At 36.9% G+C, this 25,723-nt stretch overlaps 1 protein-coding gene across 1 annotated transcript; it reads left to right on the top strand.

Moving 5' to 3' along the window:
* Positions 1-986: 986 nt before the first annotated feature.
* Positions 987-18,569, top strand: kitlga (kit ligand a). The gene is made up of 10 exons (XM_079810036.1): positions 987-1,565; positions 10,115-10,222; positions 10,831-10,887; positions 10,984-11,139; positions 11,558-11,768; positions 12,359-12,394; positions 13,753-13,841; positions 13,937-14,049; positions 14,758-14,814; positions 14,951-18,569. Exons 1-9 carry the CDS (start codon positions 1,551-1,553, stop codon positions 14,786-14,788), a joined length of 816 nt encoding a protein of 271 aa, XP_079666162.1. The 5' UTR covers positions 987-1,550; the 3' UTR covers positions 14,789-14,814; positions 14,951-18,569.
* The last annotated feature ends 7,154 nt before the right edge of the window (positions 18,570-25,723 follow it).

Genomic DNA, 25,723 nt, shown 5'->3' with positions numbered 1-25,723 from the left:
TTATGTATGTCCTCTTGAAAAGTGAGTTTTATTATTTTATGTTTAAAGAAAACAATTCAAATGAAACATTCGGTGTGCTCTCATTGTGTGTTTAGTAGACAAGGACGGGGTAAGATGGGTCAGTGGATAAGCTTCCATCCAACACAATAGCGCCTATCTAAGAAATCGCACCATTTTTGTCATGCAACAATACAATTAAAAAGGAGTCCTGAGCTGAGATGCACATAAGAAAAGTTACACTTTTTTTATTTTATTTCAATGAGTAGCTTATTTGCTATATTGCAGGTAGAATTCATTTTGTAATGAAGTATATTATAATAATTATATTTTTAATAAAAACAATTCCAGAATGGTAGCAGTGTGGTAAAATGTGTCAGTTGCTCAACTAATAGTGATAGTAAGCTTTGCCTACAGGAAATATCACAATAACGCTGCATTTTGTTTCATTACAGTGAAATATTCTGAATATTGAAGCTTTCATGTTAGGGGCTATGCAGTAATTTATTTTTCTTCATAATTTATTTCATATTTTATTTAGTGTCCTAGCCAACTAGTTTCACCTCCATCTTATTTCACATTGTCTAAAAGGTTGGCTAACTTGATTTTAAAACAGTTTACCACTATATTAGCTAGTTTTAGCCTACTGTAGCCTACTACTGCTGTAGATGTCACTGTTTACCTCAGTGTTAGCACACGACACAAGTCTGTCACATTCGGCCATATAACACAGAAGAGTGAAACACGTGTGATTTGAGCACATGAGATTTGCATATTTGGTTAAATCTCAAGTATGTGCAGTATGTAACCAGCCAAATATCTTCCCTGCTAGTTTACACTAAATTTTCCGTGAAACTTTGAATGGTCAGCTGCGCTGCATTTCTTGTTTCCATAATAACAAAGTCCAATTTTAGCCTATTTTGTTTTGCTCTTCGTCGCCTAAGTTAAGACGTTTTGATATACCGTTAGTACATGAATAATAAGATGAAGTAAACACGGGCGCATTGTGGAACATTTTCCAGAAAGACGCCAACAATAAGCATTTATATTACGCCTCAGGGCGAAAACACTCCAGCGCCAGAGACTTGCAACTCAAAACAGCTTACAAACTATTTGCAGTCACGAGCCATAAACAAGCGACTCCATCCTGCGAAAATTAGCAGGAAAACATATCCATTAAAATACATCTCAGTTGGACGTTTGGATGGTGATTGTGAAATCGATTGAGTGAGACCCAGGGCAGTAGACGACCGAGAGAAACTGGGGTGGGCGGGAGTGCGCTGAAGTCACACGATAAAAAGGCTTTGCTCTTGGAAAAAAAACTCTTGATTCTTTCCGCAGCCTTCCGTTCTCCATCGTGCGGTATGAAGCGTCTACCTGGATACTTACCATCATTACGCAGATTTAGGTGACTTTCTTTCCCTCCCGACTTGGATTCTACTTTATGATGATTTTGGATATGTACCTTTGGGATGAAGAGAACCCTTTCCCTGCCCGCCGAAGTAAGATAAAATAGGGTTTCGCTGACATTGGAGTTACTCCTCTCGTTCCATATGAAGAAGTCAAACGTAAGTGAACGGCTTTTGCTTTAACGCGAGTAATTTTGCGTGAATCACATGTGATTTGCTTTTGTTTTTCGCTACGTTGCGCTACAAAAACTGCACTGTCTGCAGACAATAACTGGAGGAAATGTAAATGAACACAATAGCATGTTTTGTATTACAGCAGATTAAAGCAACAGTCTTCGTCTTGTCAGACTTCATTGCATCGAATTTTAAGACGCTAAATGCGCACGAACACGCGCAATTGCGCGCACTTAATTAGTAGGTGGGGGTGTGGAAGGAGCTATATAAACTAGATAATGGTTTATTTCAAATTAACTTGACGTTAAATACCACAGACATGCCTTGATATTGCAGAGGCCGGTCATTCTGACAACATTCTTGTTTCCATACACTTAACTTGTCACTATCTATTTAGTCATTTTTACTCAATCTTAGGAGTTTGACATAGAAATGGTCGAAAGTGAAATTAAAGGGTTAGGGAATGAAGCTTAAGTTTTCCATTTTAGTGGGATAAACTGTTTTAAAATGTTGTGAAACATGCATAATTCGGTCTGATCAAACGTTCGCGCAGGGGGGGAAATCAGCTTTTTATTGACGTTCAGTAACAAAATATATTGTCTTCGACAGTCTGTGGTGTCATCTTGATGATAGGCCTGTATGTGATGAATATGACAATTAAAACTTGATCCATGATAGATAAAAAGTCCTCGAAATTGAAGAGTAAAATAACTACGATAAAACGACACGACCTTTGAAGGTATACAGGTGCTACACGAACATATTTTGTGAAAACTAGATTTTCCTGATACATTACTCGCTGTCTTGGATATGTTGCACAAGAGGATATAATCCAATGTAAATGGTTTTCATTGACTGTGGGGGATATTTATCGAAATGCATCTCTACCAGCGCCAATAACGCTTCCCCTCCGTTCCTTTAAGTGAACTGTTTGAGGTTTTGCGCTTGTCTTTTGTCTACTGTAAATTGTGAGCATTCACCTGAACAACATTTTCCATGTTGTAAGGATCTTTTTACTCTCACTTCAAGAAGACTTATAGTGATGTATGTAGAGCAGACAGATGTCATTCACCTTGCACCTTCTTTGGCCTGCTTTGAATTTGCATTACCTCTCGCTGGGAGTAAGGCAGTTTTAGGATGATAAATGAGCATGTGGTGCATGACACCGCGTGACACCTCCAAATGTTGTAGCGTTCACACTGACTGCTCGACTACCGCTTCAATGAAACACTTTGTTTTTGGAGTACCATAGACATACTTATTTAAGTTCACTCTTAAAAACAAAGGTTCTTTGTTTATTGAAGAACCTACATCCTTTAAGGGCCTTTAAATGTTCTTTATAGTGGAAAAGGGTTTAGATTAATAAAATGTTCTTTAACAAATGGTTCTTTCAAGAACTGTTTACTTAAAGGTCCTTTGATGAACCAAAGACAGTTCTTCTTTGGTATCGCTGCGAAAAACTTCATTTTCAAGAGTGTGCCACTATATTTGAATATCATTTATTGTTCCCATCATCACTTGTAACCTTACATGAAATAAAGTTAATCATTGGCAAACATAGTGCAGGGAAGCTTTCTCATACTGTACACGTGACAGTTTGGATTTCTGATCAAAAGTGTGTTCTGGCTACAGTTAAAAAAAGCTAACCTAGTATGTGAATAATCATTGAACTAATTTTCTTTCCCTCACCCGTGACATACATTGTCCCCTTTGCCAAAACTGATGTACAATTATGTGAAACATCTAGCATGAAAGCAAACACCTTCAATTGTATGCCAAGCCCAAAGGCAAAAATAAGTGACAGTTTGCAATGTGACTATGAGGAAGTACTTTATGCATAAAAAACTAGCAATCTTGCAGTAGGTAAAAAAAAAAAAAAAAATTGAATTTTGCATCATTGTATTTCCTTTTCATGAGTAACTCATACCAGATTTCTGTCTGGTATGTTCTTCACACATGAAGCGCATACTACACCAGTGCTTCTTCCTGGAAAACTCTGAAATTGTGAAATGTGCAGGTAGTTGACAGTTGACATTCTTGTGTATGGACTGTGTTAACTGTACAAATGTGATTTGCCTGTTTAACCTCTGAAATTAGACATGGAAAATGGTATATTAGCACCCCAGCTGTGAAGTCATTGCAAATGAAATGAGCTACAGTATTGCTGGTGTAGCTTATGTTGTACAGAGTAGACCATAGCAGTAATCACATTCATAATCTTTAAAACTGGTATAAGTGATAAATCTTTCAAGACAGAGCTAGCACGAATTTTTAAGCAATGGCATATGCTTGTGTATAAGTCAGTCTTTTTTTTTTTTCAACTTTATTTAAAAAAAAAATCCCTGGAAGGTCCTGTACTGTGCAAAAGTCTTAGCTAGGTAACTACCGAATGTTAGTTAATATGGGATTTTGCAGCTTTACTGCAATAAAGAATGTGCTCTGGTAAGAAAATATATTAAAAAGACAAAGATGGACTGCATTATTCGCAGTGCTTTATGGGATGTGTTGTCCATCATAAATTTGCTGTCAAGTACTGTTGTCTTTTTCCATCATGTGCATACATTGTTACTTCAAATCAAATTTTGTAGAGAACTCTTTAGTAAAGAATTATTTTTAAATGAAAATGAATAGGAGTCGCTTAAAAAGTGGGTAGTCATTGTTGTAGTCTACTAAGCAAGAGGTTGTTTTCCTTCATAACCATGGTTAAATCTCATATCTTGCTTCTAAAAAACTGCAGCAATAGCACTAAGACAAAAGAAGCCAATTTTTAATAAAGAGTTATTATTGATGGGCAATTCTGGCGTGTATGGTGGAAGGATCTTAATAACAGATTTTATGGATTTAGAAATGTTTTTGTGGTGCAATTAAGTATTTTTTTCTTTCCTGTTTGGGATGTGGATGAGCGATCGTGTGTTGTTGTGTCTACGGTTGAGACATTTTACGATCTATCTGATAAATCTGATTTTGTCATGTCTGATGATTCATCGTGTGCTGTAAAGATGGCTGACGAAGTGAAGATTTTTATAGAGTGTAAATTAAGAAGCTGAAGTCCACTAGTCCACCCAAACACACAATGAGCTGAGTCAGTGTTTTGACAAAAAATGATACATTAACGAGTTAATGGATAAATATGTGGTTTGAAATAAGTCTAGCAAGCCTTTCTGGAGATAAAGTACCAGAAATTACCATTTGTGTTGTGGGTTGAACCATAATTTAATGGTGCATTATCGCCAACATCATTGCAAGCCTGCTCACCTATTTATTTTGTTTCCATATCCTTTTATTCCTTATACTTACCTGGCTTTGACACAGGCTAAGCCTTATCCAAATAAAAAGGTTTTCAATAGCGGATGGCCATTTACAATAAAGGGTGAAACTTCATCCGTGTTTGTAAAGAGCTTAATTGTATAATGGACTCTTTAAAGTGAATTGAACCCAATGATAGAAATGAAATCACTGGACCGGCAAATAAATCACTTGCTTTCATTGGCACACTTTGTAAACTGAATATGTCAATGAAAATAAACTCCTAAAATATAATATGATTCTCATTAGTTTTTTTATTATTATTTCTGTATTATGTGTTCCATTTGCCTGCTGTTTTACAGCGGAAATTGGTGTACCCCAAGTTGCTTTTCAGTGCCTGGCTCAATTAACGATTGGAAATTGTAATTTCGCGATAATATCGTTGCATTTCTTTTCTCTCAAAACTGATTTTCTCAGTGTTCTCCTCAAAGCTTTGGGTGGGTTCCATTAGCATAACTACTTTTCTTGGTTAGTTACTGAACAAGGCTTCCCTCCAGGACCGGCTATTGCCCAGGCTATTGTTATTTTTGCTCCCACCCAGTCATAGAGTCCCTTTAAATTAGCTATCAAATAGCCAGATCACATTTCATTGGACTCCTGTGGCCTGTTGCCCTCTATTTAAAAACTCATAAGGGGACATTGCGGTGTAATTGATGTTGCATCAGCTGGGATTAATCCGCTACGTCTTTTACTATTGTTTCATTTGGTTTAAGATGTTTAGCAGCACCCAATGACTTTGACTTTACTGACTAACCCCATTGGAAAAAATAATCATTACGAAGCACAGAAGTGTAGAGTCATGAATGGGGAGGAAGAATTAGCATTCTTCTGTCTTGGCAACATGAGAAAGCATATATATTCTTTAGGACATGTGATAGCATCTTTAGCTAGTGTTTATTCAGTTAGCCAGAGGTTTGTAAAGTGCACCTGAATGGACACGGGGAGTCTTGAGTGCAATTTGCTGAAGCAAATTTGATTTAAGTAGTTTTTGAGTGGATACTGGTCGCTGACTATTCAGCGAAGAGGCTGAAACGATTATGCTAGTTTTCCGGCCACTGATGTTTGTCTTCTTGCTATTCTGGCCTGTGTAAGCAGATCACATGACTTTACAAAGCTGTCTTCCGGACTCACATCTGGTCACTTTTTTAATCAAAATTAAGGGACTGTATTATTTATCTCGCATGTTTAGAATCTTTTAGCTTTTTCCTTGTAGCATGAAGTGTTAGCATTTGTGTTATAGCTAATATGCAGCTAGCTAATATCAGTCATTGGGATTCTGCCTGTATTTGAAGTGCTAAACTGATGTACACCATGAGATTTCAAAGTAATGACTGTGAAAGGAAGAAAAGAAAGAAGATAGATGGTGACTAGACATTTTTTTTGGCACCATGTGCTACACTGGGCTCTGTTCTCACTAATAAGATTATGTAGTGAATGGTACATTGTTCAGAATGAGCTTGTATGTCTGGTGAGCTTGCAAAGTTAATAAACCTTAGCGATCAAAGTGTCTGGTCAGCATGTCTCTGGTAATTGTCTTAATCTATAGCCAACAGAGTTACTCTTAACATGATGTTCAAAAAGAAGGGTTGAGTTGTCTGTCGCTGTCATTTTTTTCCTCTCTGCCGGTGTTCACATCAGCTCATGGTCAGCCATAATGAGATATTGTTCTGCTTCACATCTCCTTTGTCCAGCTAAGTGAAAGTGACCTCTTTCATTTGCTCTGTTGCAGCAAGCTAACACTTTTAAAATTTTGTTGTGTTTATAATTCAGCGGGCTATACTGTCCTATCAAAAGTCTTTTTTTGTACACAATTTTAGAAGAGTTTAAAAGAAATTTGTACTCGCGAGATGTAAAGTCACAATGCAGGATATTAACCATCTTGCTATTGAGATATATATAGTCAGATTTAACAATGTAATTTTACATATTGCAATTGTAACTTTACAAGTATGAAAAACAAAAATTGAATTGTGAGATATTTTGGATAATGTTGCAGTTATGAAGAAAAAAGTAGCAATTGCGATTAGTGCTGTCAAATCGATTAATCGTGATTAATTATACACAGTACACACATATATTATGTAAACACAAACTTTTTTTTGAATGCGATTAATCACGATTAATCGATTTGACAGCACTAATTGCGTTTTAAAGAGTCACAATTGTGAGATATAAAGTCATGTTGCTTGCTGGATATAAAGTAATTGAAGGGAAAAAGTTGCAATTGCAGTATATAGAGTTATATTATGAGAAATTAATTTGCAACTGTGATACAGTATAGAATCACATTGTGAGAAATAATTCGTTTTTATTTATTTTTTATAGGGCAGAATAACCCTGTTTTGGATAAATCATCTCTTTCTATATATACTGAGCTATTTTTAATTTTAAAACATGTTTCTTGAATTCATTTTAACCTCATAGCAGTGCATTCTGGGATTGCCTTCACCATTAAGAAAGGTATTGTAGGAGACAGCATTTTGGAAATGCCTTCACTTTCACAAACCATGATGCCTTAAATGCTGCCTACATAGGCTGCTTGTGCCAATGTTTTGGGAGCAACATGTTCAGTTGATCCTGTCAGCAGTTCACTTTGCTTACACTATATTGATTTATGACAGTCAGCGTTGAATTTGAGCACTAGTGAGAATAAATGGTTAACATTTAAATGGGTGAGAGACAAGCATTTGTTGTTGTGTCCAAAGTACTTGCTGAAATCGTAGTTCTAGCTATAAAGGCACTTTAAAGTCTTGGAGGAAGTCAAATAATTGATTAATATAACCAATAAAACATCTGGGCTTCCATGTGTTGCTTCAGTCACCACATTTCAACAAATTCTCATCTGGTTCATGACACACACAAGCTCTTTACAGTCCTCGATAATGCTGTCTGAAAGACTTGCTACAGATAAACTGCTTGTTTGAGTGCATACTAAATTCCAGATGCTGTCATGTGTACTAACTTTGTTTACTTTGATTTACATATTGCAGTCCATTCATTCAAAGCAAGACCTAAGCATTTACATATGGCCAGTCTTATTTATAGTTTGATGCAAATAAACATGCCCTATTTAACCAGGAAGTGTTGGTTGGAAAGGAAATTTGAACTTACTATTATTGCTTCATTTCCATTATTGCTTTCATTCCATTTCCATAAATTGGTAGGTTTGCTTAAAAAGCATATGACCTGCTTAACAGTAATAATGTATGTCAATTTAATGTGACTTTGACTCAATAAAAATAATTGATGCAATCTGGGATGAAACAAGGTTCTTCCTTATGGCTGTAGGATCTATTTACTTTTCATGTAAACAGGCAGTCTGTTAGAAAAAACTGGTAGCATGGAATTGGAGATAGTTTCCTGATAGTTTAGACGTATCTAGTGTTAGTGAGGTAGACTAGTTTATCTAGATTTTCTTATATATCTTATATTAATACTTAGTTTAGTGGTGGTGCTTTAATTTGCATGCTGTTTTTATACAGTCTGTAAATTCAGTTTCTTTAAATTTAAATTCTGTAAAATCACCATTAAAGCACCACTTCTCCAACCTTTCATATTTAGTCTAAATGTGTTTGGTCTTTGTATTGGGTTGTGTCTCACTGTTTTCTTGAATGCCCTGCCATGGTGTTTGCATGTCACATTTCCAAATGAATCAGGATATCCAATGAGAAAAAGTAGTAGTAAAAAGTGTTTATTTTGAACAATGAAAAGTGTACATTACGAACCGTAACGTAATAAAAGTTTAATAAAATGTTAGTTTGCTAAAACAATGGCTAAATACACTGCTAGTTTGCTAAAAAATAATGGCTAAATAGATTGTTAGTTTGATAAAACAACTACTAAATAGAATGTACATTTTTTGCTATAGAAAATACAAATAGAATGCTAGTTTGATAAAACAATGGCTAAACGGAATGCTAGTTTTGCTTAAAAAAGACACAATGGTAGTTTGCTAAAACAACTACTTAATCGTTTTTTGCTATAAAAAGACAAATAGATGCTAGTTTGTTAAAACAACAGCTAAATAGAATGCTAATTTGTTAAAACAATGGTTAAATGGAATGCTAGTTTGCTAAAAAAAAAAGACAAATAGAATGTTATTTTATTAAAACAAAGGCTAAATAGAATGTTAAAACAATGGTTAAATAGGATGCTAGTTTGCTAAAAAAAAGACAAAAATATTGTTTTGCTAAAACAATGGCTAAATACAATGTTAGTTTGCTTAACCAAAAGATAAATAGAATGCTAGTTTGTTTAATAAAAAAAGACAAATAGATTGTTAATTTGCTAAACGACAGCTAAATTAAATTATTGTTGTATAAATTATTATTATATAAATCGAACACTGTTTGCTTAAAAAAAAGACTAATACAATATTAGTTTACTAAAACAGCAGCTTAACAGAATGCTAGTTTGGTTAAATCGGTTAACATTATCCGATATCCTGCACATCCCAGTGATGTTAGTAAAAAAGGAAAGTTGTTATGATCAATAGCATGAATCATTCACAATAAGACAAGAAATATGCATTGAGAAAGTAAATATGGTCAGTTTTGAATCATTTTTTGAGGTTTTCAATTTTGATTCATTCGCTTTAAGCGAGACCCATGCATTGTGCTCTAGCTGTATTTGAACTGTTTTTAAATGTAAATGTGATTAGGTCACGTGACCCCAAAACCAACATCATTTTCCAAAATATGTAATTGCAGAGCATCAATTTTGTGATTGTGCAATTACATACTCGGAGCATCTCACAGCTGAACCGCCTGTCCTCGGATGAGTCTGTCCTTCACCTCTGCTCCGCTCTCTCTCTCCGAGCAAAGCTGAATCTCTTTCCTTTACTGGCCCATTTCTCCCGACAAGGCTCATGCATTGTTTTTCTGGGATCACCCTTGTAATCAGGGTTAAGAGTAAATCTGCCTCTTGTTATGCAACAAGCTCAAATCGTAGGTCTGGAAAGAGTGGAGAAAAAGCTTTAAGCTCTAAGCCACCATGGGACAACCAGCTTTATAGCGGCGGAAGGAAAGGAGAGTTTGCTAGACAAAAACGTTCATTTATTCTATTAAACCTGACCCGGTTATTCTTAAAATAGCAGTGAAAACATTTTCCGTTTTGCCTAACACTCCCCTAACAAAGAGATTATTAATTAGGACACAGACCTGTATTATTAAACGATTTCAGATATGATCAATTAGTCACAGACTGATCTTTTAATTCTTGTTTTTCAGATTTGGATATGCACCTGTGTCCATTTATTGCTGTACATGACAGTTGCTGCCTATTCCAGTGAAATAGGAAATCCCATTACAGATGACATCAAGAAAATTTCTTTGTTGGTAAGAGCTTGGACATTCTTATCTCTCCAGTGCTGTGAGGGTTTTTTTCGGAGCGTATTTTTTGAAAGACAACAGCAACGGCTGATTTATCGATCCTCAAGGGAAAAGAGCTGAAATTTATGTCTTGTGTATTGGAATGAAAGCCACAGACATATGGTTCAAAGTATGATAATAGAGTCGTATATATAAAACAAATGCTTTGTTGCAGACAGCCTCTTTAGAATCATCAAAAATCATTGGCCTGCTGAAAGTATTATTGAGTTTATCGCTTTGTTTGAAAGTGTGTTGTTTAATGGTATTCCCTTTCCTTTAGCAAAATATTTATGAATTATGATGCCAAATCACTGTGCGTGCCATTGCTGAAAGGTTGATAACCTGTGATTAAAATGTAAATCTTTTGAAGTAAATACGTAACATATGTTTGCGGTTTTCATAACTATACCTAAGCCAAGGTTATAAAGCAAATTACAGTAATTCCATGTTTACATTGTGGTTACTTAATAGTAAATTTTCAGTTTTGCATCTTTATTGATGATCAAATGACCATGTGCAGTGTAATCTTTGGCACTTGGAACTGGCTTTTTTATGATTTCTTTCTCTCCCATTAGAAACAGAATATTCCAAAAGACTACAAGATTATAGTACGTTATATACCTAAAGAAGTGGTGAGTTGCTGCGGTTATTCAGTCTTCATTGAAGCATTCACAGCAATAAAAGCGAGCATGGTGTTAACGAAGTAATGTCTTTTGTTTTTCTTAAAGAGTGGTATGTGCTGGGTGAAGCTAAATGTATTTCACTTGGAGGTGAGCTTAAAAGGCCTGGCGCAGAAGTTTGGAAACATATCCACCAATAAAGATAATATAGGCACTTTTGTCCAAATACTGCAAGAGATGCGGTATCACATTGGACATGGCTTGGTAAGTTACCTTAACCAAGTGATAACAATAAACAAGCGTATTTCATTCAGCAAAACTTTTATAACCTATTTGGTAGCACTTTATTTTACAGTCCTGCTCCCCATGTATATAATTGGGTGATAACTAGGTACTAACTTTGAACCTAACCTTAATCCATGTAGTTACCTTGTATTACACAGTACTCTCTTATGTAAGTACACGTAAGTGCACATACTGTAAAATAAAATGAATAAAATAAAATCAGTTGATAACAATCATTTTTCATTTATCTTGTAAAGCAGTGCAAAATCTGGTATTGACTTCTTGAGATTGAAATATTTGTACATTTAAATGTATATTTCTATTTAAAAAATGTTTTTTTTTCTTCTAATTATTTTGTAAAACATTCCGTCAACACATTATTTTCCTGTACCTTTAGGAGGATTCAATGATAGAATTCGAGTGCCATTATGTAGAGGAGATGTGGCTTACGGCACAGTATTTTGAATTTGTGGAGGACTTTTTCAACACTGCCAATTCGTCGAGAGAGGCCGAGGATTGCGAGCCCCCGCCATGTCCCACATCCACAAAAGCAACAGTAACGACAACCACTACGGCGTCGACAACATCAGCGCAACATAGTACAAATGGTGAGGCGCATGTCAAGACCAGTCTTAAAAGCTTTTCTACGAAGGGCATGGTCCATATATTGCAGAGTGATGTCTGTGTCATTTTTTGATGAAGCTATTGAGAAACCGCAGAATGTCGTTTGTGGAAGACCGCCCATTTGCAACTGAGGTTTTAGATGTTAACACCCGCTTTTAAATCATATCTCTTGTGGCAGCTTTGGTTGCAATTTTGCGCACGTTGTGTGTGTGCGTGGGTGTATGTGTGTGTGTTCCACGCCTTTTCAAACGGAGCCGCCGGACAAAACAAGAGAGGCTACATGTTTTTGTCAGCCCTATTATGACAGAGTCTCAGCTGAGTTTCAAAACCAAGAGATGCTCCCTAGTGAACGGCATGAAAGGGAGAACAGAATCGAAGTCCAATTGTCACCATGTTGATTACAGAGCAATCTTCAGATCTTCCCAAGCGCAAGCTCTTTCTTTCTAAAAGCGGACAGATCAGATCTTTCATGGGGCGGAGAGAAAAGGAGATTGTGTCCGACTTTTTAAGCGTCTAACAATGAATGGTTTCTATCTGAGACTTTTAATGCTTCTCTGTTTCTGGCTTTCTCTAGAGAAACATAACGGTTTGCCTGATGACCCCGAAAAAGGTGAGATATCACATAAATGTGTTCAATCCTCACTATTGTGCGCTACCAAGGGATAGTTGATTCAGAAATGAGAAAAAACAACAACCTTTACTCATCCTCATGTTGTTCCAAACCTACACGACTTTCTCTCTTCTCTGGAACACAAGAAGAGAGGCGTCTGTTTTCCAAATGATAAAATTGAATAGGGAATAAGGCCGTCAAGCTCCAGAAATCCAATAGAATTTTTTTCGGTTTTATGGAGGAATCCAGGAACAACATGAGTTGAGTAAATTATGACAGAAATTGTTTTTTGTTTTTTTAAAGATACACTATGTAACTTTTGACCCTCAAACAACAAAGCTGCATGCATTTTGCGGAAGAACTTTGTTTTGGTTGTGCTTCGGCTCTGTGTGATTGTGTGTGAGAGAGAGAGAGATTATCCTACTGCTCATAAAACATTCACTACTAGGCTTAAGAGATAACCAGTTTAGATGGAAAGGATATGAAGCCGACTAGCTGAAGATGTTACTGTAGCTATACATATTTATAGACACCGCATACACAACAACCCATAATGAAATGATCCTTCACAATTGATAATCCTTCGCAGTGAATGAATTCTATTAGAGAACAATAAATCTGTCCAATAAAATACCGTACTCACCTGTTGAGTAATATAAACGCTAACTCCAAGTCGCTTTTACAACATTTCCAATCCCTCAGTTCTCGGCATCTCCAAAAAGCCAAGCCAATGTTGATTCTCGTTTTATTACGAGATCTGACGCGTTCTCTTTTCGCCAGCAGACTCTCCTCTGTTCTCTGTTTTTTTTTCTCTGCTTTATGTCAACCTTTCTCGCTTGTTGTGACAACTAACCTGTCACTCCCACATCATATACGTGTCAAAGTAGCCGGAGCGACTTTTCTTTATTTATGGATATGACGAGACACGCACAGGCGAGTGACGTATGTGCATTTTCCTGCGAAAACCATTCCGCCAGGTCCTAAATATTAACACTTATAATAGGCTTACCATAGTGAATCAGGGTAAGACAAAAGAAGGATTGACAAAGTATTAGCTACATAATTTGAATTATAATAATGTACCTTTATTTTATTATTTTTTCTATTTATTTCTTTAATTTTTATTTAATGAACACTATCCAGCTATCTATTGAGGAAACGCATTACATGATGTTGAGTAAATCATGACAGAATTTTTATTTTTTTAGCTTTAACATTTATTTGAAGAAAACTGTCCAGCTACAGTTTGTAGGTCAGATGGCGAGTTTTTCATAGGAATCAAAGGTTATCTTGCTATCTGTCACAGTACAACAAGAGAGTCTTTGCAAACTAACAAAACCAGTCTCTTCTCTCTATAGGGGCATTCCTTCCGAAAGTTGTGGAGAGCAGTCTTATGTCGCTCCTCGCCATCCCGTTCATTGCAGTGGTGTTTTTGTTGGTGTGGAAGGTACGTGTGGTGGTGTGCCCTTCTGAGTCTTCAAGATCACAGCATTTTCACTTTATGTCCTGATTGGTATTGTTTTTCGTCCTTTCGTGATGCAGATTAAATCTAGAAGAAACGCCCCCCAAACTGAACGGAGTCCAGAAGAAGGTCCCGCCCTTTTCTCAGGAGAGGAAGCCAGTGTACCCCCATTAGATGTGGAGATATCTGAAAAGTAATGTTTGCAACAGTCAAATCTACATAGTGTGCTGTATTTTTTACACTTACATTGACCCTATGATCAAGTTATACTTCAGATTGGTCACTGCATAAAAATAGTAAATACATTAAATAATATAAATAAATATAATATGAAACCTAACAAATTTGTGTTTTGCAATGTTCCATTTTTATTTAAATATATATATTAGTGCTGTCAAACGATTCATTGTGATTAATCGCATCCAAAATAAAAATTTGTGTACATAATATATGTGTACTGTGTATAATTATTATGTATATATAAATACTCACACATGCATGCATGTATTTTATATTTATCTATAAAATATTGATATATAATATAAATTAAATAAATATATATACAGTATATGCATGCATATATATCTTAAATATATACATGTATGTGTGTGTATTCAAATATACATAATAATTATACACAGTACACACATATATATTATGTAAACTTTTATTTTGGATGTGATTAATCGCGATTAATCATTTGACAGCCCTATATATGATATATGACTATATATATATAATGTAGGTGACGTCGACTTAACGTCAAGCGTGACCGACTGAAAGAGAAATAATAACATTTATACATTTTAAGTGTCCAAACATTTTTTGTAGCTAGTTTTGTACTCAATTGTTTGCCGATTCAGTTATTGCAACACACCAACCTCCTGTTTTCCTTTTCCAGAAACAGATTAAATATTATCATGGCAGTGTAAATCCAGCCCCAGCTTAACCAACGCAGGTAAATAATGATCTTATCCGTTCTTAAAATAAATGAAGTATTAACTTAACCCACTTTTAACACAAACTGTTACTGATGTATACAAAGTTCACAGAGGTTGCGGCCATAATTTTGTTTCTCATTACCTGCATTTCAGTCACTGCTTCAGACGGCACAACGGACAGGAACAAACAAGCACCACCTCCGAAAGATTCCCTTACTGAACTTCTAGCTGTGAAGGACACATACTGGCCTGAAACTGCTCTTTGAGAACTGCTGAACCCATTGGGGTAGACACGGTTGCTCCTTCTGAGAACTTCTGAGAGTCGCTCTACACGCTCTTTAACACTTCCTTCTCCTCTCGGAGACCGCAAGGAGACTGTGCAGGAGGAATTAGATGAACAACAGATCTAAAGCCACACGCTATTGGATTCACCCGACGTCAAATAGCCAAGCGCATTTTTTCGAGCGCAGGATCCGCAGTTCAGAAGGAGGGCAGCCATATTATTGCTTGAGAGCAGATGGCTGTCTAAAAGGAGCTAAAAGCAGAATTGACTACCTCCAGCTGCACTGGTCCATCTCCTTCTTTCTTTCTTGGTCCTTGTTCTCTCTCTTTCTTTTGGTCAGGGCGTCTGCCTTTTCAGTTTTTTTGAGTGCTTGAATCAGTAAAGTCGTTCTCAGATTGTATCATCTGATTTGTGAATTGTTTTTATTATCACTATAGACTGGTGGTGTGGACTTAATTTATTTATTTTCTGAATATGACATGACCTGCATGGCATCAAGTATCCATTGAGATGACCAATACACGATCATCTCTACCTTAAAACATATCTCGCAATCCTTAATCGCTTGTGTATTTCAAGAGTAAACCCTATGTTCATACTAGCTGCAACCTTGTAAGTACCATTATAGCTCCTCATCTGATAGACGCATTATGTGAATGAGTTTTTAATGCTATATATCGAATATTAAAGTCTTTTCAGTACACCCGCGATTAATGCACTTAGTTCCGCATTACAGCTTTTTATAAAGTCTGTTGCAGTGTTTTTGAAGTCATTTAGTATAAGAAAACCTCTGGTGGCTGCTAATTTTATAGACGACTCCGCTTTTGTCAATGGTCATGAGAGTTTTATAGCTTGTAGATTTTGCTTTAGAATAAAAATCTGAGATGTGGGTCAAAACGAACTCAAGTAGTGTTACGTCAGACAAAACGGTACACCACAAACAACAACAACAGCTAAATATGGTCCTTTGACGCTGTCGGAAGATCTCGCTAACAGTAAGTAACCGTAATAGAAAATGTACATGTATGCTTCTACTCATATTTTTGTGCCTTTTCATAGCATGGCTCTCCCTGTAAAGATTCTTTTTGGATAACCAGCCATATATTTATTACGGAAAAAAATAATGTAATAATGATATTGCACTAGTCTTATTAAAAACAAATCCTCTAGGACATTTCAGATGACTTTCCAAGAAAAACATAACACGATCCGGTTCCGGCTACGGTCTCCTGCTGAGTACGAATCAATTTATGCATGTTGACATCTGACGTCTTGCGCTTAATCTGTACATACTGATTTATGATAGCTACGACTCATATAGACAAGCGCTAATGACTTTGAGACGCAACTCAGAGGAGATCAGATTTGATTTTGTACCCTGCTTTCTCCAACTGGTTGTAATGATCTATATCCTGTGTTGTGGGGAATAACCTGTTGTCTGCCCAGTCTTTGTTTTCTTAGTTAGAGCACGACAGTTTTTAAGATACAGCATGTAATGTGAAGTTGACATTTGGTAAATAATATCTTGTCCCGGTTAAAGTGGATGTTTACAGAGACTCGTATTAACATTGGCAGCGATGGAAACGTCTCTCATTGTAGTGTTCTAATGGTTTTCATGCAGTTAATAGGTCATTTTGAAGCTCTCGATGGGGCACGTCAGTGAAAGTATTTACTTTTTTCCATCACAGATTTCCTGTAAACTGCTTTAGACCATCTCATTGTACTTAAGGGCAGTTTCTGATAATGTTACAGCACAGATTATAAACATGCAAGATTCATTTTTATGCTCAAATTGATTCTGGAAAACACTGAACTGGAAGTTCTCAGTCTGTCTAAAGGGGGATGACGCTTACTTTGGAGTCTTTGTCGGTGCCCTGATAAGGAGTCAATAAGTAATAGTGACAGATAAGCTGCACCAACTTCAAAAGTGTGAACACTCCTAGATGTTCTGAGTGAAAACTGTGAAAAAAAAGTGTGCATATGGCATTGCCCCCAGTCTTAAAACCCCATAAACACAAACCATAGACCATATGAGCCAGCCCATGAAATTCCCACCCCAGCCCTGTTGGCGGAAGACACTATTGCTCCGTTTTGTGACGCTGAGATCAGAAGGACGTACAAGGGAACCGTTTTTCAGATTTGGCACGTCCCAACTGCCGCAATTGGATCCTGTGTCATATTTGTAAGACTGCAGAACACAGCTAGTCAGGAAGCCAGTCAGGGTGCCAAAACTAAACAAGGAATTGTGGCCCAGTCATTGTGTCTGGGTGACAGTCTACTGTATTCTGTATTTTATATGAATATATGCAAATATATGTATGAGATGTGAATAAAGTACATTTATCCACCATTGCTGAGGCTTGGGTGGGCTTACTTCTCATTATGACTAATAAAACCTTCATAATGACAGTTGTGCTGTCTGCTTTAATTTTGTTGCTTAACATTTTTGATAGTTTCCTGTTTTTGACTTGTACGTAAAATCCATTTGAAGGGACTGTTCACTCATTTTCTCACCCTCATGTTATTTCAGACCCACACAACGTTCTTTCTGCAGAAGGAAGTATTCATTGAACTTCCTTGACATTCACTGCAGTTCATGAGAGTTCACCAGAGAAGTAGCGAATCATTCCTCTGAGTCTAATCTTTTCCACAAACTAGTTGACCTTGAATCCTGAAAGATTCAGTCTACTGGAGATCAGGTTGCAATGGTTTATGAATCACGTGGGATTATGATTGAGTAATGAGTTTAAAATAATGTACCCCACAAAACTATTGTATGACTTAAAATATAGATTTAGATTCATATTAATCTCTTTTATGAGTGGTTTTGACTGATCCACAATGACAAACCATCATATATTTACAGTTTTGGTTCCAATTTTTCAAGAGTGTATATGGAGTGTTTATATCTTCAAAATGTCTTATTTTGTGTCTCATGGAAGACAAGAAAGAAAAACATGTAAAGGTTTGCAATGAGTGTGTGTGAACTTTTTTTTTGTTCGTTGATGTTTACTAGGAAATAAAATGTCATTGTTACATGTTCTCCGGAGCAATCCGGTTTGGGATTCAAATTTCATTTAAATGAAACTATCCTCTTTCCTGGTAAATGGAGCAATACGTTTTAGCAATGGAATTATTGTGAGGCTTTTTATAAAAGCCATTCCAAAGAAGATCCATAAAGTCAAATCTGATGACAACATTTTTAAACAGCCTTTACTTCAAAAATATTTATTTTGTATTTCAGCCATTTCATGTCACCATTCCAGTATGGTCAAGTTCCAGAAGAAAAACTGTGTAAACACAGAAATGGGAAAAGAACATTTTCAAAAAATGCACTATTTGATGTCATAGGAATGTTCTTAAAGTGACAAATCACCCAAAAATGAAAATTCTGTCTTCGTTTACTCACTTTTTTTATTTCTTCTGTGGTACACAAAAATGTATTGTTTTGTATATACAATAAAAGTAGCTCATGTTATTTTGAACCCTATTGACGTTCACTGTATGGACAAAAATTGTGGACACAGGTTGAGAATGAGGAAACATGAGGATGAGGAAATGATTACAGAATACTTGTTTTTTGGCAAACTATCCCTTTAGGTGCTTTAACTTGCAGCATTTTAATCCCCCAATTAATGTCTGTTTATGGGCTCAACTACAAGCCTGCGGAGCGAAAATGTACTTAGTATATGCTTAAGATGACTGATCGCATATACCATCAGGGAGTCGTTGTAAAAGTTAGGACCAAGCTAACAAGAAAGACCAGGCAATTAAGCAGTTTTACCATCTACCGGCCATCGCTTGCTGAGGTTATCTGGATGGGACGTAATATAAACCTGCTGCGTGCAAATCCTCCAGCCCCTTTAATGTTCCCTTGTTAACTGAGACATTTTTCTCACTCCAGAAGTTTACAACCTTCACAGGAGGAAGAAACGAGCGCTGGGTGTTGTAGAGTGGTTAAAGTACGAAGTAGAGGCAAAATTGAAGTCATTCGATCTTGTTTATTTGTGCAAGTAAAGGATATATGGACAGTCATCTCTCCCTCCCATGCATGTGTGGGCAGCGGCTTCCCGCTGCGCAAATATGCAGGCGCTTCAGCACGCTACAATAAACTCTGCTGTCTCTTGAATCTTGAACCCAGATTGCAGAAAGCATAATAAAGAAGATAAAAATGGAAGCGATTTTGCATAACAGTCTACGGCTCGGTCTCCTCTGCCCTGCTCGGCGGCCCCCTCGGCTCTCTCGCGCCGCATTAGCGTGGGTTGGTACGCTGGTTGAGAGCCCAGGCAGATGACACTATAAGCCTGTCCCCCTGAATGCCAGCCTCTCCTGTGACAGTACGTACATTAACAAAAAAGGGCTTTTGAATGTGTGACAAAGGTCTTTATGAATTTAAATTGTGTGCGTTTTTTCTCGGTGGTGGGAATCGGCACAGGACCTTAGTCACAGGTCATGTGGTTTAGGGTTACTAAAAGCCTCTACCAATAGAGTTGTGTTGCGCGCTTTTTGCCCTTTTACAAAGCCCTTTCTGCAGCCGCGAGAGAAAGCGCTCACCCCCAGGTGGGGAGCGGAGACGGACGAGTCGGGTCCCTGGAGGCCGTAACCGGAGGCTTATCAGAGCCCGACGTTGTTCTGTAATACTCCTGTGAAAGGCTTTCTCCGCCACCTCCCAATAGCCGCGTCTCTGGGCAGAAGGCTGTAATGGAGATCTCCGTGGCCCCTCGGTAAGCAACCAAGGAGCGAAAGGGGGGTCTGTCTCAGGATGAGGCGTCCTGCTCCAAAGCTGAGCAGGGACGGTGGGAGAGATGACACTGCCGCGTAGGCGTGACAGAAGAGAGGAGAGGTCTAATGAGTCAGAGGGAAAAGGCTCGGGTTCTCCTCAGGGGTCCCCCGCCACGAAGCGTCACCTCACGGGGCGCAGGTGGACACGCCCGGTATTCGAACGCCACCGCGTTTCTCACAGGCTCCCCGAGGAGCGCTTGTGTCGTGGCTCAAAAGGATTGGATAAAGACCGGGAAGGTTTACACCAGTTCAATGACATTCAGATTAAAACCAAGGCCTTGCCAATTCAGCCGGGATGAGTAACCTGAGATTTGCTGATATGACTAAGGCGAATAGGCCTACATGGTCGGATAAAGATAAATGCAGCTTTTACAGTGTAACTATGAGTCATGCCAATGGTGGTGCATTGCTCACTGCTTTGGCTGATACGCCGAGTGAAATCCTAAAAGTTGTTTGCTGATGCAGCTGGCATCAAACCATAGCGGCCTGAAAACAAGTTCAAGTCAAACCAGATTGCCTAAAGCAGAGTTGAAACTGATTTGAGAGGTCAGGATGACGCATTTATCACACAGAAGGTTATCTGTCCTTCTACGCTGCAATAATAGGCTAGGCTGTATAATGGAATTCATTCAGATATCATTAATGTGTCAACTTTATACAATGTATTGTAAAATGCATTCGTTTATTTGGGGCCTTAAAAGTCAGCACTTCAGGGAGAGTTTTTAATTTCAAAATGCATTATATAACCCCACACATCGTTTTAATTCCCAGGAGGAAAAGGGGTGTGTAAAAGGAGGTGTTTCCTTTTATCAACAATGAGCACTGTTGGGTGTTCATATTGTTTGCTGCTCTTTGAAATGCTGATTCTTTTCACACTATTCCATTGAATTATTTCAAAAGAGTAACTTGATAACATTGAAGGTTTAGTTGCCCGTCTAAAACATATTCTTGGTACAAAGGCATTTCCCCCTGGATATTTTCGTAAAATGACATGAAAGGCATCTATTTCATACGTCATATACAGCAAGTGCAATATTGTACTTGAACAATATAGGGACCAAATTAATGCTGTGTTTCCTGACAGATGTTTTCCTGATATTTCAATTTGATTCAATCTGATTATTTTCTGCATAAATGTTTATATCAAATCTAATATATCAAATATCCCACACGAGATAGGCCTATAGCATATATGCCTTATTAATTATTCCTGAGTAAAAATAAATAAGATAAAAATTAGATGACATAGGCTATTAACAGTTGGAAAATTAGTCATTCGTCAAACATAAAAATTGACAGGCTGCGTCCGAAACCTGGAAAATGCTGCCTTCGGAGGACACCTTTCAAGGCAGGAAGGCACCAAGGCACTTCCGAATCTAATGTTAGCTTCACAGTCTGCTGAGAGACCTTCATCTGATTGATTTTTGAAGGCAGCATATTTGTATCCTTCGCTGCCTTTGATATCCCACAATCCTATGCTTTCCATTCTGTGACACAGTTAAAGGTCCCGTTTTTCGTGTTTTTTTTGAAGCTTTGATTGTGTTTACAGTGTGCAATATAACATGTGTTCATGTTTCATGTGTAAAAAAACACAGATTTTTCACACAATTTACTTATCTGTATACTGCTGTTTTCACTGTCCTCAAAACGGCCTGAGAATTTCCTCGTTCTATGAAGTCCCTCCTTCAGAAATACGTAACGAGTTCTGATTGTGCCAGCGAACAGTGTTGTGATTCGACAGCAGCTTAGGGCACGTTGCCCGGGAAGGTCAGGCCTCTTACCATAACGGGGAGATGAACGCGCTCAAACTACAGCCCCTGAAGGCCAAACAAAGGTGATTTCACTCCGGGATGAAAATAACAGCGTCTGAACGACATGGCGACAAACGCAACCGAACCGAACCGAACGCAACACTTCCTCTTCTCCACGAGGGAGCAACAAGACCACGCCCCCTTTTTCGCGTATTCTTGTGGGCGGAGGTTAGTCAACAAACTGTTCTACTGACGTAATTAAAGCAGGAAGTACCAGGATGTAGTCCAAACCGGCCGTTCGCTGTAGGCTTTGAAAGGGAACCTCTGTTAAATAAAATATCTCGCTTGGCATTGAACTTTGAGCTTTATAATTTTACAGGTATTATTTATGCTCTAACAGCAACATTACACATTAACTAAGGTTTGAAAAATGGGATCACGAAGAACAGGACCTTTAAGCAGAAAAAAAGATGACGTCCGAAAGTTGCATTTGCTGGTTAGTTTGTGTGTAAGTGTAGCCTACGTTTTTACCAACATTTTCTACTTCTGATGTCATTTCAAGCGAGAAATTACTAATGTAGTAATTAAATATTTGTTTAGTTCTCCCCAAAGCTCTCTCTATTTTGCTTTACATCATTAAACTGTTACACGGCCTTAGAAGTCTGTCCGACATTATAGTTTCGTGAGGTTTCTTCATGCAGCGAGGCAACTTGGCTAACGCATGCTCTGTCGAGTGAGCGAAGAAGGAAGGCCCTTATATGGACATATAGGTTAACCGCGTTTTATGCAAATTACGAGTGGTTATTATTATTCAATTTGCATTTACAACTATCGTCGATGTTACGACGAAGGTAAGAAAGAATTTACGTACTTACTCACCTGTTAAATAAAGAGCGATTTGTAGGTGAAAACTCTCAACACTCAAAGCAGATTTTACCACGTGGAGATTTATTTTTGAGTCTAAATAAAGAAAATGTACATGAGAGAGACTGAAACATAACGTTTCAAGTCAGTGTCACGTGTTGCACGCATTCTCCTCATTAATCATTTCATCTCTGTCTAGGCAATATTTCTCTGACAGTGAAAATTAGGCTATTTATAATTATTAACAGGTCTTGTAGCTATCCGGTTAACGTCAACATAATTGCTATTAATTCTCAGGGGTTATTCATGCCAGTGCATTCCTCTTTGGCACATAACGTTAGTTACTTTAAGGAAAAGATGTTAAAAGTTCACCTAAACGTTTCCATCATTAACTCTTGGTCGGCCGCCAAAATACAGTACTTACAATTCTATAGAGTGTGTCCACAGTCAATGTGACACACGATGATGATGATAAATTAAGCATATGACTAGAGGTTGAACGTTTAATTAAATATGGAGAAACCCAGTGAACACGGCTTTCTTAAAGTTTATCCAAACACAGAACCCCTGCCAGACTGTCAAAATGAAGAATCACCAGCATTAAAACCGGAACATTTATCTCATATATGAGGAAGCAACAGTTGAGTAATGATTAAAAAGCATCACAAAGTGGACATTAATGTCATGGTTTCACCCAGATGCTTCCTTTTTCAATTCAGTGGGCATATAAACACCTAATGTGCAACTGGGTCAAGGCTTTATCACTGATATGGATCTTAAGAGATAAGTCATATCCTTCACAGGAGATGTTACTGCAAATTGTGCAGTGTGAATTCCATTCACGTGGTATTGCAGTTGGTTTCACAACAAACATCTGATACATTCTCTCCTAAATTTAATGGTCCACTCCACTCATTAGCTTTGCTCAATGAGCACTATAAATGCGCAAGGTGAGGTCTTTGTCAAAAGTTCCACCCGAACCACATATTTGAAGAATGAGGTCTCTTTTAAATGAAAAGCAATGGTAAAGTGCTGGTTCCTGTTGTAAAGAAAAATCATTAAACAAGCCTTTTCTTTTAAAACAAACAACCACTGCAAATTGCTTCCTAAGCTCAGAACAAAGTATTACACATGTGCTTCAAATAGATGTTAAATTATTTTTGGGGTGTGGGATTTGGCAAAGTGGGCGTTTAATGCCAGCACAAATTTGTGAGACAGATACTGTACGTAACCCTGGAGAAACATAATTTCTAATTAAATTTAATAACAGAGCAGCGTACCAACCCCTTCCCGTGCCCAGTGTTTTATGATAAAAATGGGGAAAACAGCTCTGAGCAACCTATTTAAGTTGCACCTATTTGTTTGAAACTGCATTACTTCTTGGCAATTAAAAACACACTCTTTTTTTTAATTTTATATGCTTTCTACCGCACCCAAACACATGCACTTGCAAGTATATTTTCATAATTATCTTCTTTATGCATGTCTGACAGATAGTTTTAACATCGACAGGTTTATTAAATGATCTTCCTCAAATGAGTAGCCTATTACTGCACTGACAGATCCAGTAAACAACTTTCCTTTAAATGCATGAATGTTCAAGCATACCTTGTTTGAAGTGTAATATTCTTGTTTTCAGAGCTACAGATAAAGCCTGCCGTTTCCTGTGATTATCATACCAGGATATAAGGATATCATATCAAACATGAATTGATCATAAATAAATTAAAGCATTTATGTATTATTATATATTATTTTAAATTAAATTATATATGATCTAGGGCTACACAATTAATCACATTTCTAATTGTGATTACAATTACGGATTCCACAATTACATAATAGTTCAAAGGCGCAATTACAAAAAAAAAAAAAAGTCTACTTGCATTATTCTGCGTGCTTATAAGATGTGTGTTTTTTTTCTTTCTACTTGTTATCTTAAGGTTTTTTTTCCCATGGTTTTAATTTTAGTTTTAGTATAACATTATACTACACTAAAAGTTTATTTTCAGCTTGTTTATTTTCATATAAAAATATGGCATCCAGTTGCTTCAAACAATGGTATAAAGCTATTCAAAATATAATTCAATGTAAATTGTAATTAATAATCGCAATTACAATTTCAAGGGAATAATCGACAATTATGTTTTTTTGTCATAATTTTGCAGCACTAATATGATCTATATACTATCTCTCTCTCTCTCTCTCTCTCTCTCTCTCTCTCTCTCTCTCTCTCTTATATATATTAATATATAAATATATATTGCTCTTAATATATAAATATATATTGCTGTCAAATCGATTAATCGCATCCAAAATAAAAGTTTGTGTTCACATAATATATGTGTGCGTACTGTGTATAATTATTATGTATATTTGAATACACACACACATACGTATATATTTAAGAAATATTTTCATGTATATATATATTTACGTAATTTATAAACTCACACACACACACACACACACACACACACACACACACACACACACACACACACACACACACACACACACACACACACACACAACACACACACAACACACACACACACACACACACACACACACACACACACACACACACACACACACACACACACACACACACACACACACACACACACACACACACACACACATATATAGCCTATATATATATATATATATATATATATATATATATATATATATATATATAGCCTATATATAAGTGTGTGACAGCCAGAGATTGCCATGCATTTTAGCACCATGAAAAAAGAGGCTTTGAAATTTTTGATGATAATCATTTTGTATTTGTAAAAAGTCACCAATTTGTAGCATCATGAAGATGAATAGAATCTAAGCAAATGTGAAATCTAATTATCAAAGAAAATTCGGTCAAGAAGTACAAATGTGTGAGGGGACACAGTTTAAATGGCAGTGCCTTTTGTGTTTTTTCAAATAGATTTTTCATGGGAATCGCAGTGACCGCATACAATGTGCACACAAGTTAATTAGGATTAGTAGAGAAAAACAAAACCAAATAAACTCTGATTGTCAAATGCCGTCCATGGAAGGGATAGTTCCCACATTCTCTTTAATGAACATGACTCATGTATCATATGCCTTAGGAGGTCTTCGCTTTCTTGTGTTAAGCCTTTACTGAAGCATTTAAAATCTTTATAAGTTGTGCACTACTGCTTCTTTGTAGTGCCGGCATTTGATTACACATATATGCGTATATTATATATAATAGGGTCA

This window comes from Gobio gobio (genome assembly GCF_949357685.1).
Source record: "Gobio gobio genome assembly, chromosome: 25".
Taxonomy (NCBI): Eukaryota; Metazoa; Chordata; class Actinopteri; order Cypriniformes; family Gobionidae; genus Gobio; species Gobio gobio.
Note: the sequence above shows the minus strand (reverse complement) of the source record. Positions and strands in the feature narration are given on the sequence as shown.